Source organism: Nicotiana tomentosiformis, chromosome 12 (genome assembly GCF_000390325.3).
Source record: "Nicotiana tomentosiformis chromosome 12, ASM39032v3, whole genome shotgun sequence".
Taxonomy (NCBI): Eukaryota; Viridiplantae; Streptophyta; class Magnoliopsida; order Solanales; family Solanaceae; genus Nicotiana; species Nicotiana tomentosiformis.
In genome coordinates, this window is record NC_090823.1 from 110,817,978 (window position 1) to 110,835,156 (window position 17,179).

General features: G+C 31.3%; 2 protein-coding genes across 2 annotated transcripts; both read right to left on the bottom strand.

Annotated features, from left to right (window-relative positions):
- Window positions 1-358: 358 nt before the first annotated feature.
- LOC104117600 (hydroxymethylglutaryl-CoA synthase-like) lies at window positions 359-5,542 on the bottom strand. Its single transcript, XM_009628671.3, has 12 exons — window positions 5,251-5,542; window positions 3,974-4,080; window positions 3,641-3,773; window positions 3,045-3,188; window positions 2,648-2,806; window positions 2,054-2,127; window positions 1,889-1,964; window positions 1,735-1,790; window positions 1,561-1,648; window positions 1,243-1,383; window positions 996-1,145; window positions 359-827 (listed from the first exon to the last, which is right to left on the bottom strand). Exons 1-12 carry the CDS (start codon window positions 5,323-5,325, stop codon window positions 639-641), a joined length of 1,392 nt encoding a protein of 463 aa, XP_009626966.1. The 5' UTR covers window positions 5,326-5,542; the 3' UTR covers window positions 359-638.
- Window positions 5,543-14,414: 8,872 nt separating this feature from the next.
- On the bottom strand, window positions 14,415-16,597 carry LOC104117601 (uncharacterized). The gene is made up of 7 exons (XM_033661646.2): window positions 16,357-16,597; window positions 15,983-16,233; window positions 15,687-15,899; window positions 15,506-15,598; window positions 15,314-15,409; window positions 14,858-15,202; window positions 14,415-14,489 (listed from the first exon to the last, which is right to left on the bottom strand). The coding sequence occupies exons 1-7, from the start codon at window positions 16,595-16,597 to the stop codon at window positions 14,415-14,417; spliced, it is 1,314 nt and encodes a 437-aa protein (XP_033517537.2).
- Between the last annotated feature and the right edge of the window lie 582 nt (window positions 16,598-17,179).

Here is a 17,179-nt window from a genome sequence, read left to right on the forward strand (position 1 = left end):
ACACTTCAAAATGTTTACCAACAGAGCAGCACTAATAGTTTTCAATTTGCTCAAGATTTAGACGTGATCTTAGAAGTCCATAAATTCCAAAATAAATAAAAAGAGTCATTTGCTAAACATAAATGGACTTTTCTTGTATAGCGAAATATTTGCTTCGAACTTCTCTCGACCCGTAGTACAGTCACCTGTGCTTCATGTTCAATGCTAAGAATTTCCTACTTTTCTTACTGCTGCTTTGCCAAAAATCTTGTATTATAATTTTCCTATTTACATTGAAAATGCTGACTGAGAATTTACTACAACATGAGGGTACACCTACTTTGATTATATTTTAGAAGTTCACAAACAAATAAGACTATGAGTGCAGAGGTCAGAAAATCTACTCATTGAATTTCAATCAAGATTACATTGATGATTTGTCAATCATCTACAATCTCTAAGACAAACACAATAAACATCGAATTAGTAAACTTTAATTGGAAAAAAAATGAAATACAAAAAAGAAAAGCATTGAAGCTAATCAACAAAAGACACTATATAAATAGAAACAACTTTACTAGGACATTATTCCCTATGCTCTGACAACTAAAAGAGCACAAGCAAATTTGTGGCGTTACCCTTAGGTGCTGGGACTATCTTCAGTGACCATTTGCCAGTCCATTCTCAGTAGCTTTCTTGGCATAGAATCTTCTGTACTTGGAATCAACCTCTGTGAGGTAGTAAGTTCCTGGAGCTAGAAGGCTACAATCTTTGCTTGTGACAAAGTCCTTGGCCCCATATCTATGCTCCATTAGTTGCATTATTTCGACGAATTTTTCAGGAGCCAACTGTCATATAAGATTGATGTCAAGGATGGTTATGTTGAAAAGATAGACATGATATGAAAAAGATTTGCAAGCTACAAATGTATCAACTTCTTGGTCTTCTAGCTTCGGTAGAGTTGGTAACATTGTCAAAGTCTGCATATTATATGTATAGATGAAAATAGCACATACCTCGTGTCTTGATTTCAACTTCTCTGCAACATTCATCGCGCTTGCAATGTTTGACAAGCTAAAAGGATGTTGACCTTCATTAAGCTTGAGTGAGAACATTGTTGCAGTTGATCCACTACCATAGGAGAACAACATTACCCGCTGTCCAGCCTGTGGTAACAAAATCATTCAGAAACTAGAACAAGCAGGTTGATAATAGTACTGAACAAACAACAGGACCAAAAGGGGAAAAGTAACTCCTGATTACCAATGTGTTGTGCTTATTGTGAAGGAGTGATGCAAAAGCAGCATACAGAGAAGCAGTGTACATGTTGCCAACTTGTTTTGGTATTAATGTGGTAGGCTGCACCTTCTCATCGTAAAATGGTTTTGCAACTTGCTGGGATGTCTGTACATGGTTAAAATAATCCGCTGTTAGTTCCAATCACAATGCACATAGCTCTGAGAGCAATTTATCCTACTTAAGACTTCATTTTTAGTGTTTAAAAAAATGATATTTCAGATCACTAGAAAATGAACGAGAATGTCTTTCGAGGAAGAAAGAGTGTAGAATTCAAGAGTGAACCTTCTCAAGATCACGGCTTTGGTAGCTTTCATCACCGCTTAGGGACAAAAATGGTGCAAGCTTTTCTTTGGCAGATTCATCGATAGAGCTGAAAATGGAAAAAGTTCTTAGTCAACAAAATTCCTTTTAGATGATAAAAAGAAAAATCCTATGAAAGAGAAACTTGCAACCCACCAAGCATTCCTCAAAAAATCATTGAACAACAGCCGAGCAAAGCTCTTTTGTACAAGCTGCAGGATTTAAACAAAACATTCAAGTGTCAATAAAATTTCAGATAGAAAAGAAGTACAAATAAAGTCATCAATCCACAATAGACTCTATAAACTACCTTGTTGTACGGTGAATGGAACACAAAGTAGGCTGCATCAGCAATCGAAAACTGCTTGCTTTCCAATTTCTCATATCTAGAATATGAAACACCGCAAAGCAATTAATACAAGATAATCAAGAGACTGACTTCCTAATGGGAGAATGTTTCCACCGAGCAGCTTACTTGTTGCATACGCTCTTGTAGCAAGCATCAAGTGCCATGAGATAACAAGTTTGTGAAAGCTTGCCATCAACCACCTGCAGTCAACAATATTCATCACACCTCACAGGGTGAACAAAAAAGAGATATAAAAGAAGGTTTTAAAAAAAATTATCATCAATCCTACTTTTTCCAGTGTTAACCAAGTCAACCATCCTTCTATTTAGAATCTGTATGCTACAGCTTTTAAAGAAACATTACAGAATTACTTAGAATTACCAGATGAACTAGAAACTTAAGAAAGAAATAAGGAAAGCAAGAAAAGAAAGAGGCACAAAGCTAAAACTAGCAAATGATATTGCTCGAACATGTAAAAAGAAATAGAAAGGAAATTTATTTTATGAGAACGAGTGCTTTTCCACCCAAAAGAACGATTTAGAAGCCACTTGAGATTCAACTGACAAAAAGTACAGAAGAAATTTATCGTAAGAATGAGTGTTTTTCCATCTTAAAAATAATTTTAAGGCCATGTGAGACTAAATTGGGGGGAAAAAAGGCGTAAAGCATGCCTGTGAAAACAGATAATTAATCAGACTTGCAAGGATAAGAGGGAATTACTGGATATTCACTGTCTAGGATAGGTTTGTAAAAATCATAGACATGAGCCATATGGCTAGCCCTGATCTTGCTTTCAAAAACAATAGGGGCATCAGGCCCAATTAGCATAGCAACGGCAGCAGCTCCTCCAGTTGGCCTAGCAGGTCCTTCAGCATAGACCTATAAAAAACATCCAATAAGTGAATAGGATTCATCTTACCTCTTAAGGAAGAACATTACATAAATTTTACAGATATAGCCATGAATCACATTAAATGGAAGATGATTCAATATAACCATATTATTGCAACTTAGAGGTCCCGGTCTATTTCTAGCTACATGCCAAATAAAGAATGTAAATTTAAAGTCTATTAGATAATAGAGATACTATAGAATGTTTATCGGTGATGATCATTACCGCACTATCTGTGCATACAACAAGTCCATAACGTCCATCCCATGAAGAGCTCTCCACCCAATTCACACAGTTGAACAATGCAGCAGTTCCACCGTAGCATGCATTAGTTGAGTCAACTCCTTCAATGTCACTATTCCCACATTTCTGCATGTTTCACATGGCCAGGAGACAAGACACATTACAATTAATGAGATACTAAAACATAAAGCTTTAATAGGGGAAGTAGAATTTAAGAAAGACAAACAACATAGCTGATGCAACCGAACAATCAAGGCCAATTCACTAAGAACAGTGGTTGAAAAGTAAGGAAACTCATGATGGATTAGAAAAGAGCTGCATGGAATAGCAGATGATGCAGTATTAAGTGAATTGAGAAATATCATGTCTCTTTGGCTGCGCATCTTTGTGCTGGTGCAGTAACTGAGGACAGACAAATAACTAAGTTTTCATTTACTTCAGTCAGAGGAGGTCATTCTTATACTATATCACAGAATTAGGAGATAAGACACAGCTTGAACTGCACCATAACATAAAATGGGAAAGAGGAGGTCATTCGATTTATTAGACCGGTGCTCACTAGGAATTTAGAGAATTACCTCAAATATTTGCATCAGGAACGTCTTGATGGATTTGCTTTTATCGATAACAGTCTCACTTCCAACTTCCAGTCTACCAACTTGCTTTGGATCAACAGCATACTTCTCCAGAAGGGAAGTAACAGCTGTCAAACTGAAGACAAACAATATAATAAGAATAATTATGTGATACCAAAATCAAATTGCTTTCTCATTCAGTTACGTTAAGTAAACAAACTACTTTAAAATAGAGAATAACCAGATAATTTACTGACAACTTCAAACAACAGAGCAATTTTGCATTATGAGCTTCTAAAGCCAGTGAACATTAGTCAAAAGCGATGGAGGCAATACCTCATTGATATAACATCTTCAACCTCAGTGCAAAAGCCCATACAATCTTGTCCAAGACCAATTGTGTATTTCCCTTTGCTTGCTCCATCATGAGCTTCCAATACTTCCTATACATAGTTAATAGGAACAAGAATTTAGCAGAAATCAGAAAACTAACTCCCTACAATTTTACTAACTGATTTATCTTACTCATAAACTGATAACTGTAATCAAGTGTTAATTACATTAATAATGTTTGAAAAGAGCTTATAGAGCTCTATGGGGGCAAAATGCAACATAGATTGAAGGTGGGCTAACTACTGAAAGTGCTAAAAGAGGTGAGATAGACCTAAAATTACAGGGGGGGAAAGTATATGAAGAAGACCAACAATCTTTTGGAGTTAATATGAACTTAGCAAAGCACCACCGATCGATGAATGCAGAGGACTGTATAGGTATTAAGATTTAGTTGAGAATTACAATGAAATTGACCAGAATGGAGCAAAATGATTATAGAGTACATAGCTACCACATGAGCATATTAGGAAGTTTCGAAAAGAATGCACTCAATATCAATTACATGCATTAATATCTATACTTGCAAGCTATACTACAAAATCACATTCTTTTGGTAGAAATCATCTTAAGCATGATAAATAATGATTCCCCCTATCCCAATGCATGTATGCACGCTTTCTTTTTTACTCTGTCCAAAAAAAGAATGACATTTTTTATATATTTAGAAACAATTTAACTTTAATCTTATCATTTTACCCTTAATGAAATACTTTACAGCCACATAAATGTCTATGGCTTATTTTAAGACCACAAGTTTGAGTACATCTATCTTTCTTTCCTAAACTTTGTGCCTAGTCGAACAAAGCCACAAAAAAATGGGACGGAAGCATTAGTTTCTATGTATAACAGGGAAGCAGGAGACTCTCTCTGTATATTAAAATGAGAAAAAGCTTCAAACTTATAAATCAGAAAATCGCATGCATTTTCCCAGTCGTTCCTCTTTAAAATTTCATTCCACATCGAAAAAGTAAAATCGGCAGCAGTAAATTTCTTTTCAATAAATAAACATAAAAGACAACTTTTTAATGAACTTCAGGACTCCTAATCATAAAACTAAAAAGGCGTAGAAATCTATATTTCCGATCGCGCAACAGAAAATAAGAAGCTCGTATTTCATTTCTCTCTCAATTAAAATTAAAGCGAAAATTACGATATTGAAACAGATTCATAAATTCCAAAACGCATATGTTGTGTCTGTAAGTATAAAGGAGATTAATTACCTGCTGAATGCAAGTAGGAGGGAAGTAAATTTCCATGGCGAGGATTCCGACATTCTTCTGTTGAGGAGGTGCCATTGATTCTTCTTTGAGTAAACGGAACAGATCCAAACAATTTCTCCCTCAAAAATAGGAGAGAATGTTTTGTTTAACAGAAGAAAAAGAGAGATGGGAAATGCGTGAGTGATTCGAGGAGAAGAAGAAGAAGAAGAAAAAAGAAGGTGAATTAGTTCATGTTTCCGTTGGGGATTATATATAGTAGTTTGCCCCAGCCCTCAAATGCAGACTTCGTAACAACCAATTTTCATTTTCCCCAAAATATTAATAAATGCAAAGTAAGAGAGAGAAAGAGAGAGAGAGCTTCCTCCTAGTCTAATAATTTGAGAAGTTCCAATATGTAAAAATAGTTTAATTTGTACACATATAAAGAATGAAGTCACTTAAGAATTGATTGTGTTTTAATTGTTTATATCAATCTGGCTTAATAATCTAGAAAATATGGTAGGTAATTCACCTTAAGTCTATAACTGATTATATTACGTCAATAATATAAATTATTTTACTGAATGTGTTTAAGAACCTGTTTGAAAAGTCACCTAGGAATTAGATTTGGGTGTAATTACACAGTTTGACATGTTTGTCTGACCAAGTAATTCAGCATGAAATTGGGTATAATTGGATTCTCCAATTCCCAAGGGGAAGTGAGAATTGATGGTAATTAGAATGTGTAATTATAATGTTACTTTTTAATTTCTTTCCTTTTTGTTCTTATTTTATTTTATTTTCTTTATAACTTTTTATTTTAATTTTAAAATAATTTTTTGTACATTATTTATCTTTTATTTCCTTACCTTTATTTCTTGTGATTCAATGTAATTGCTCATATATTTTATTTCTTATTTATTTTATTTTCTTCATTTAACGTAACTGCGTTATTATTCTAGTTTTTGAAACTACACCTCTTAATATTAAAAATAATGAGTCATAAACAAAATTGGCATATAATGAGTGATGTCATTAAAGTAGAATTTCGTTTTTGAATGAGGTTATAAACTTATTATGTTTCATAATCTTAAGTTGTATTGGAACTTATTTTTATTATGTTGGAATTTGACATATGTTAAAGTATTTTTTTTTTTTTGGAGTTTGGAATTGTGTTATATTTATGGTTATAATTTACTTGTTTTAGTAGTATTGGCTTGTTATTTCACATTGCATGTTGTTCATTTTTCAGATAGAATTGGTAGATTAGTTTTGTCAAATATTTGCATAATGTTATGACATTATATTTATAAATATTAATTTATTTTATCAAACACGCATTTCATGATGTTCTTACAAAATGTATGTTTTTAATTTTTATAATCAATTAAACTAAATATTATTAATTTGAAAAATATATATCAATTATTTTTTTTAATATTAGTTATAAATATATGATTACTAGCTAATTAGTGTATATTCAAGACAAAATATGCATCTTAAATACCAAATCTAACATCATTTATACTTATAAAAAATTATTTATAGCCATATATTTATTACTTTAAATTTTTAAGTTTTGATCATTCATTTAAAATTTAATCTAACTATGTAATTACACTTGTGCAACCAAACAGTATATTTGTAATTACACTGTAATTACGTTGTGACAAACAAACTGATCGTCGTAATTATTAGGTTATGTAATTATTACCCTAGTAATTACACCAATTCTAAAAATCGAGTGACTTTCCAAACCGACACTAAAAGTTAAATCATATTTTTAAGGAATGTGTTGTATCCGTCACAATTTATATGATTATTGAGACAACTCAAAATGCTTAATATTATTTCCTCTTTATACGACTTTTATTACTTTCAAAAGTTTCAAATTGGTTAAACTAGTCAATTGCTTTATTTCTTTTCCAAAACATGCTTTTCAAAGATTAATAAATAAATCAGTCATCACAATTTCTGATTTTTTAAATTGAATTTTTTATTTATTATTTTTTATTTCGCAAAAAGAATTAGCACCATTTGAATGGACTACCTAGAATGTAGGAATTACTTATTTTTTTTACCTTGAAAATTACTTCATCTTTTCATTTTAAGTTAACTAATTCAGTATGAAGTATAAAAAAGAAAAAAAAATTCGAAATTTGTAAGGTAAAACAAATCATATACAATTGCATGGTCATAAATTATCTTATTATAACAATAACAAAAAAAAACTCAGTGTAATTTTACAAGTGAGATATAGGAAGAATAATATGTATGCATACATATCCCTACCTTATGAAGGTAGAGATGATGTTTCCCATAGACCCTAAAATTATTTTATTAAAATCAAATTATTCTTAAATATAAAGATCTCATTCTTTTTTACGTCATCTATTTCAATATATGTAAACTTATTTGATTGGGCACGAAGTTTAAGGAAAAAAAGAATTCTTTTGACCTTGTGGTGTAAAATGAGGCACATATATTTTTGTGTGGCTATAAATCATTGCATAAAGGTAAATTATTTCCGAATATAAAAAGAAGTCATTTTTTTTTACACGTACTACAAATAAAATAAATATAAGTATATGTTAAAAGAGAAAAGCGTGTCACGCAAAAAATAGTATCACGGTCCAAAAAGTGAATCATTTTAGGAAGTGATTCGATTGCCTTTTTTATTTATTAATTGGGTTAAAGTTTGATTATCTTCTTGGTGATTTGTGACTTGCGATAGCGGGAGAATCTGCTCACGTTACATCAATTTGATAAACACCTGCTTACTCAAAAATCAAAATAGCTAACATGTGTCAGTTATTTGAATCATTATTTTGTTCCACTTTTTAGATTATTCTATTTACTCAACTAGTGTGACAACTTCTATTTTCCTTTTAAAGAAGAGTAATTAACTTTTTTCTATTTTTTCAATTATTATTATATGAGAAGTTAAAGGGGAGTATATAAGAAGATTCGTACACTCTATATACTATTCATGCTTAAGTTTATTTGGAAAAATATCATTAACACTCCAATTAATTTAAGAAGTACATGTATAAGACACAAGGTGATGCCGAGATTTGTTTATGTGCATATTGACTATTATATCTAATGCATCCAGGCTGCCCTTCCCTATACCCTGTGCATCCGGGCTGTCCTTTTTGAAATTTGAACCTCATTATTCTCCTGCACCTAAGGAAATTGACATTCAAATAGAGAATATTATGAGTAAGCATTATTTAAAAAATTACAATTGATTCTCAAATCTGTAAGCGTTTGAACATAAGTTACATAACCTTATATATTATTTTGAAATAATAATTGAGTGAATTTAACTTTTGTGTGGATAATATTTTTCTGTGAATAATGTTTGGAATGGTTTCCAAGCTTTGCCACATTTTTATGAAACGATAGTTCTATCAGGCTTTAATATACTGCCTATGTTATTATTATAGTGAAAAAAAACCGTACAACTTATCTTAGAAAAAATACTTCCCAAGCACAAAAATATTTCAAGAAATTATTTGTTAAAATATTTCTATAAAATTTTAATAAAGAGACTCATGAAGGAACTAGCATTTGCTGAGAAAAAAAGAAATTGGTAGGTACAGGTGGGTAAGGTAATAAAGTTTGTAATAAAGTTGGACTGAATTGTAAATGGAAAACGTGCGGGAAATTTTGCCAAAATAAAAAATGTCAGCAGTCAAAATTTCACTAAAATACAGCCTTAACCCTTCATTTCAACTTCCAATTCTCTGTTTTAAGTAAAATTGAAATTCCTAGCAAAATTGATGCCCAAATATTGATTTACAAAGATTCAATATTTACAAAATACTATACATATCCAAAGGCAATTTTATACAAGGATTAATTATATGCTTCACAAATGTAAAAAAAAATCATTTGATGTTTGAATATATTAAAAATATTCATTTACTAGTCAATTGTTTTGGCAATAGTCTGATCATTAAGACCAAATTGAAGAAAGATTGTCTAGTACAAAAAATAATTCCTGATTTTCAGGAAAGAAAAAGAACATGAAAGACACATGGATAGTAGTTGTTTTGATAATATATAGAACCTTTTTAAAAATATTTACTTAACATTTTAGAAAAGAAGAAGAAATCAACCCCTATCATTTCATTAAATTAAGTGATATGTATAAGTAAATAGATTAATATCAAATACTTCTCTGATTAAAACTATTAAATATTGATATTAAAATGTGTACACTATCTTTAAAAAAAAGAAGGGCTAAAGCTAATATCTGCTTGAAATTGGAGTTACAAGTACTGATGATTTATTCTGTAAATACTTATTTGGACTCATTGTTTGCACTAAATTAATTAATGCAATACATGTGTTACTTATACATATATTTATACTTAATTATGATTAAGTGATAGTATTTTTTTCTTCAATTTTCAACAACTAAAATTAAATTACTTAATTTAATGTAGTTTCTACATTAATTACCACCTTCTTATTTTCTACTTTCCTCCCAAAAGTCACTGAGTCTAGTCTACTTTCCTCCCAAAATTCACTGAGTCTAGCCAAAGGTAGATTTATAGCATAAAAAATGGATCACATTAATCCATAGTCTCTTCGTCAAATAAGGTATTTTATGTACATGTTTGTTAGAATTGATCAAATATCATCTCATAGTCTCTTCGTCAAATAAGGTATTTTATGTACATGTTTGTTAGAATTGATCAAATATCATCTGTTGGTACTCATGCTCTAAAGAGACTAAATGGTACACTTGATTGTATTCTTAGTTTTTTTTACCTAGAGGAGGGATCTGTAATATGACCATTATTTTGGCTAATGGAGTCACTATCACATAAACATAAGCATCTTTGCAGAATGTAGACTTTATTGGCAATATTCTTTAGGACCCAAAAATATTGCATTGTGTGTTGGACATTATTTGCACAAGTTATATCTCTTCTTTTACACCTAAGAGGCCAAGACTTTTTTGCCTATAAAAGGGAAGGTCATTAGTTCATTTTAGACACACCAACAAGACTTGAGTCTTCATTTCTTGTTTCTTCCTTTATTAAGAGTGTTTTGTATGAGAGTTAAGTGTTGGGAAGCACTTATGTGAACCCTTTATTTGGAGTGATCTTGTGAGTTTATTCCTTTAGAGTATTTGGGATTAATTAGAGTATTTACTCTAATTTCGTACTCTCTTTTATACTCTTATTGTTATAGTAAATTGCTCCTCTTCGCTTGTGGACGTAAGTCACTTTGACCGAACCACGTTAAATTTGTGTCTTCTTTATCTACTTTAATTGCCGTTGTTATCAACTTCCATTGTCTTTGTTATTGTCATTATACCGTTGTTTGACTATATTCCGCACTACCCGAATTCCCAATCCTAATAGGATCAATTCCCATTTAATATTTTCTTTTTTCTCCTTTCTTTAGTGATACACTCCATGTTATAAAAATATTCGATCCGGCCCCGAGTCTAGCCTATCAAAAATAAATTATAGAAAAATATAAGAGGAAAGAAAAAATATTAAATATATTCTACAAAATGGCAGCCAACCCCAAAGTCCCTCTTCCTCGTGCCAATGTATTCCAGTTTCTGTTGGGCTGTGACAGTGACAGTGACAGGGTTTGGACTCTTCTTAATTGAATCTAATATTTATAATAATTAATAATTACTTTTCAGTTTGCAAGATTAGATCCAGTCCTTTCTTGGCATATGGATTATTAAATTAATGCCCACCTAACTTTCTCAGTGACTTATTTAAGATGAAAATGACAAAAGAAACAAAAAAGAGCTCATGGAATAAGTTGGTACCTCTTCGTAATACGCATAATTCAAATATTCTATATCGGAAGCCGCCAAATTAGAAGTTCCATTTTTAACCATATCATGGTATTTATTTGCAAAAAAATTAACTTTCTAGTGATAAACATGTTAAAATATTTATAAATTTATAATTTCTTCTCCATATCTCTCTATGCTACTTACTTTGTAAATTAGAAGTGAGACGTTATTCCTCTATTTGGATCTATTGCCTAAATTACCAAGAAGACATCTCCAACTAGTTTAGATTAAGAAGTTATCGTCGTTGTGTTAGTCTGCGAAGATAGTGATAGGATGGATAAAATCTTTCGATATTTAATTAAAGGTTTCGAGTTTAAGTAAAAAAAATAAAAAAATCTTCGTAGTAAATATTTCCCCCTTCAATAGTTCTTATACGACACAAATTTGGACTAGTCATACCCTCTAAATTAATACTTGGGTGGGAAATCAATTCAACCGTCAAGAACTTATATTTCTATAAGTGAATTATTCCGAATTCAATTAAGTGACTCTCGAACAATGAATTTCAATTGAATTGTTTTCCCTTGTTTCATAAAAAAAGTACAAATTAAATTGCCTTTATAAAGAGTGTTTTATCCTTCAAAAATAAATTTTTCGACGTGAATTTATGATTTAAAGTCAAAACTTTAATTTATACACACTTATACAATGTCACGTTATAGTATGAATTTACCTATTATAACATTTTATTAATCTTAATTTACTGTTACTTAATTTTATGCCTTTGAGCGATTAGAGTACATAATATTTTTTACTTTTATTATTTTTATTTTATATGTGATACTCTCGAACCATGAATTTCATGATCAGTTGAATTCTTCTTTTTTTCTCTTTGTTTCATTAAAAAATAAATGAGAATTCAAATTCAGTGACTGTCGAACCATGAATTTCAATTGAATTTCTTCTTTTTCTCTTGTTTCATAGAAAAATAAAAAAAATGTCAAATCTGAAAACCATCATATAAATTTTGTTATTATCTCTCTCTCTGTTTTGGACTTATTAGAGTTTTATTATAAGTCGTGCTGACAGGCAAACTTACCTACATTAAGCAACTAAATAATATTAGTCAAATAAGAACAAATATAGGATAATGGTGCTGACGTCAAAACTAAAATACTGTTAAATCCAGTAGCAAACCAACCAGCATATTTTCATATGCCGACGAAATTCATCCGGTAAAAACATTCTACTTCCCCCCTTATTTCCCCTTATTTATTTATTTTCATTTTTGGTCCTACAATTATTAGAATCATTAATATGTCAATGACCATTCTAAGTTCTAATTTTTTTTTCTTTGATTAATGGGAATTTGAGTCTTCTAATGTCCATTAAAGTGAAAACGTATGTATTATTCATCACTCAAATTCCAAATTTTTTATTAAAAGCAAAGAGATCCTAATTATTTTACCACATTCCATACTAGTTCAAACGTAGTAAGCAGTAACACATTATTACTGCGCTTCTTGGCTTCACTTGGGGATATAATATTATCTTACAATTCAACAATATTTAAGTGGATATAATATTAGCATGCAAGTAATTGTGTTTTTGAGATGATAGCTGATATTTGTTTGACACTTTTATTCAAGCATCCCAAAATGTTTGGGTTCATTATATATATATATATATATTCTTTTACATATTTTTGAAATATTTCTATAAGTTTCTATAATATACTATCAAATTTAATTTAGACAACTTCACAGCTATTACTACAAGTCAAACAAAATATTTCAATTTTTGTACCCTGTCAAATGATTTCAGAGTAGTATTATTTTGCAACCCAATTATTGCAGTCAATACAGTACTACGAACTCCTCAAAGCAGCTGACACAGTTTAGCAAACCAAAATTGAAGGTCATCCAAATGTTTTATGTGGAAAAATCGAAATCATATTTGTATTGTTTTTCTTTTAAATTAGGCAAGTCAAAGTTGTTTCAGTACACTGTTAATAAACCTAACACTTGAAAGAAACAAGTCTGCTAGCTTAGGGTAACTCCAAAGGTAACATTGGTCCAAGTTTTTGTGCCCCACATTAGACTTCGAGTCAGGCGACTCAAAATGAATATGGTGGTTGAGACGTAGTAGATTAATATAATCATACACAGCGGCGGAGGCCGAATTTCCGTTAACGAATTCAAAAAGAAAAAGTTAAAAAATTAAAAGAAACTATGATGCCAGTGGAAATTGAACCATCGACCTCACAAAAGTTCTAAACCCCTTTACCACTGAGATGTTTTCGAGCTCTATCAAAGGATTCAAATTATAATATATAGAGGCGCAAAACAAATTTTGTCTTATATATACAGTGTATTTTTCAGGTGAAGGAGGTTCGTGAACCTGCTTCCGCCCCTAAATCCACCCCTTCATACATATAAATAGATTAGTTTCTGTACACGTGCGTTCTGTACTAATCAATATAAATATTTTATAGTGGTAGTACAAATAATAGAATAGTATAGTAATTTATCTTTGGATAAGAAAATAAAAGAAAAAATTAAATATGCTGAAATCTTCTAACAACACCGAGTCACTACAAGAAAAGGTGTAATTTGTGGAGTTTTTTCTTAATTTTGTGACGGTTTCGGACCCCCACAAATTGAATTGTGAGGGGGGGGAGGGGTGGACGACCCCACGACGACCTCCGCAAATTAAATTTGTAATTAGTGAATTTTTTAAAGTCAATTAAGGGCAGGTTATAACCTCCTTTATATGATTTTAATGCTAAAAAATAATAATTTGTGGGCTTTGTAACTGTCACAATACGAGTTGTGATTTAAAAATAATAATCTAGTGACAGTGTATAACCATCACAATATGAGCTCTATGTTAAAAATAATTAATTAGTTGGGGTCTATAATCGTCACAATATAATCTCTTTTATAAATTTTAATTTATGAGGATTAATTATCCTCACGAGTTGAATATTGAAATGCGATTTCTTCTCATTAAATATTGCATGATTAAATAAGATCAAGCTTGTATCATCATATGCATAAACAAAAAAATAAATTATTTACTAAATAAACAGAAATCTAATTTCATTAAAACATCCACAATAGCAACAGCCACAAATTCAAGTACTACAAATGATACTAAAACAATATAAACTAAAGTAGTTCCTAAACATTACTACTTAAAATCCATAAAAGCAACAATGGTTCCACATTGAATAAATAAAATTTTAAGTCTTTGCTTGGTGATTCTGGTAGTTGCTGCCCGATGATCCTCTTACATCCACCGGTGAAGTCACACTTTGTATCATCACTAGGTAGAAACAATAAAAAGCATATTCAGATGAAAAATCTGACCATTATACCAAATTTTGAATGCTTCCTTAAAGCCATGATTATCTAGCTATGACCAAGATGAGGACTATATCCTCGTGACAATTCACTTGCCTAATAATAATGCTTATGACATTCTGTTAGACAAGAAGCAATTGTATCCTAAGAGATATAATTTCTATACATGGAAGATTCTCAAGTTAGATTATACATATAAATGGAAATGCTTTCCTAAGTGAGAGAAAAACAAAAATAATTTATACCAATATCTCCCTACTACACATGAAGGCATGTTTCAGATGTCTTCAATCAACCATGCCGAAGCATGTACAATATTCTAAATTATGGTACGCAACTTAGTATCGTCAAGAATCAAATGTACAGTAATGTATTTTACAGTTATCTATTATGCATCCTTCTTTCCCTTGCAATAGTCTAATCGGACCAAATTAAAAGATAACACAGAAGACATCACAAAGCACAGAACTCCTAATATTCTTCTTACCTGTGGTTGGGGAGCAAACAAACCAGTAAATTGCTCAGAAACTCTTCCTTCCTTTGATATCATGTAAGCTTTTAGTGCAGTTAAGGTACTTGCTAATTGGGACTTCAAATGAGTGACCTCTTGTTGCAAATAGCTGAAAGTTGTAGATGATGCGCCGAAACTAGATGAAAAATGGTTCAGCTCATTAAGTTGTTGCTTGATATTCTTGAATGTATTTGAAGGAGCTGCTCCCATACCCATACATCGTACCTTCCCAGAATGCTCTGCCCCTAACACCTTGCCAATAATATCATCCGTGGAAATTTCAGATTCATTGTTATTGCCTTGAGTCGATTCAATTTGTTCCTACAAGCAGAGAAATTATCAATTAGTATTTACGGAAAGTAAGATTGAGATGCAAAATGTTAAAATAGAACTTCAAATAATGTCAAAAAAATACACCACAGCTGAACCTACCACTATAGTCCTTGCCTCGTCATTTATAAATGATCCATCCTTTCTCGATTTCTCCAATGAGTTTCGATAAACATCTTTCCCCGAGTAGGATTTTCTCTAGTTTCCAAAAACTAAGAAAGAGATAAATTAAATAGATTGTAATAAAGAATTTAAATTAGAGAACAAGTAAAACTATTAAGTTAACATGAATACCAGCTCATGTCGTCGTCTCGAGTTAGCTTTGGAACCACCAGTGTGAGGCATTGTTTGCTTGCGGCGAATTTCTTTATTTCTTCTACAACTTTCCTAACAACAAAATAATAACAATTTAAAAAGTTAGTCTAATATTTAATCATAACGACAACAAAATCTATTCAAATAATCATAATCTTACAATTATTGATGATTTTAGACGATAAGCAACAAAATAAGCCCACTGATCTCTATTTATACCCGGTGGCACATTGCTTAAAAGTTCAGTTCTACTTTTGGCTGGGTCATAAAATTCATCCCACAGCCTATGTCTATGTATAGCCCATTTCTTGTTCAAACTAGCATTGCAATATCTGTATGCAATGGCATTAGTAGTCCTAAAAAAGAACCGAGACTTCAAATGAAAAAGAAAAACAAATTTAGTTTTCTATACAATAATAAAAATCTAGTTACAATAAATAGATATATGTGTAATACCTTTAGCATTGTTTCAAAGCAGTCTTCCTTGTATTTTTTAGGAATGCTTGATGGTCCTGACCACCTGTTAAAATTAATTGGGAAGAAATTACCGTCAATAGCCAGTAATCCACAATATCCAGCGAACAACCCTTGCGCTTCCCCATATGCTGCATCGTAGTTATCAAAGTCCACAATGATGCGTTCTCCGATATGTAGGTTGTTGACCTCATTGACCTTGATCTTAATGTGTTTGGTAGGGTTGTTTGAGTCTTTAATAAAAAAATCAAGTTAGTCAACCAAAAGGAAAAACATCAGAAATTTATAAAGTGAAATAAACATACATATAAGGCATATACCTATTGCCTATACTTTTTAATATTGTGTAGATTCACGTCCATGATGGCGTATGGACATTGCACTTGGATAAGAAGGCTGAGTCGGTGCTTGTTCTTGTTGTGAGACTTCATCAGCTACTGAGGAACTTGTAGGAGCATGTGGGGGAACTTGTAACGAAAGTGAGGGCTCTATAGCAAGTGACGGGGCTGGAGTTGTTGATGATGAAGAACGTCCAGGAGCATCATATGGTCCATGAGCTGATTTTAATGGATTCCGAAAACGTTTAACCTTTGACATGGCAGCATATTCATAAGAAAAAAATTGGTGAATTAAATATGATCTAGTGCACTGAGATGAAGCGAACATGGAACTATGGTAGAACTTTAATTACCGAAAAATTCTACAAAATTTTCATTTTCACTGTTTTATTCAAACAAAGGAAAGGACAAAGAACAGAGTAGGGAAGGAAAATGATTGCCCGGCAGCGACTTAGACATGGGAAATTAAGCATAACATAAACATTAAAGATGTTTAAAATTAAAGAAAAAGACTGCAATTATAAATTATGAAACTTTTAAAGTACTTCTGTTTGGTATTAGTAGAATAGTGTTGCTTCCCCAGATAGTAGCAAACAACTTAGTTTTAACCCTTTTCTAAACCAGTTCACTACATAAAAAATATAAAAAATATTACGACACAAATGTTAACTCATGATTTCTTAATTAATTTGAAAAATACTTCTAAGTATCAATTTGTGTTTGACCAAGTTTTTAAAAAATACTTCTAAGTGTATTTTTCTCAAAATTACTTCTCAACAAAAAAAATTATGAGAAGAAGTTATTTTTTCTGCTTCTCCAAAACTGCTTCTAAAATACTTTT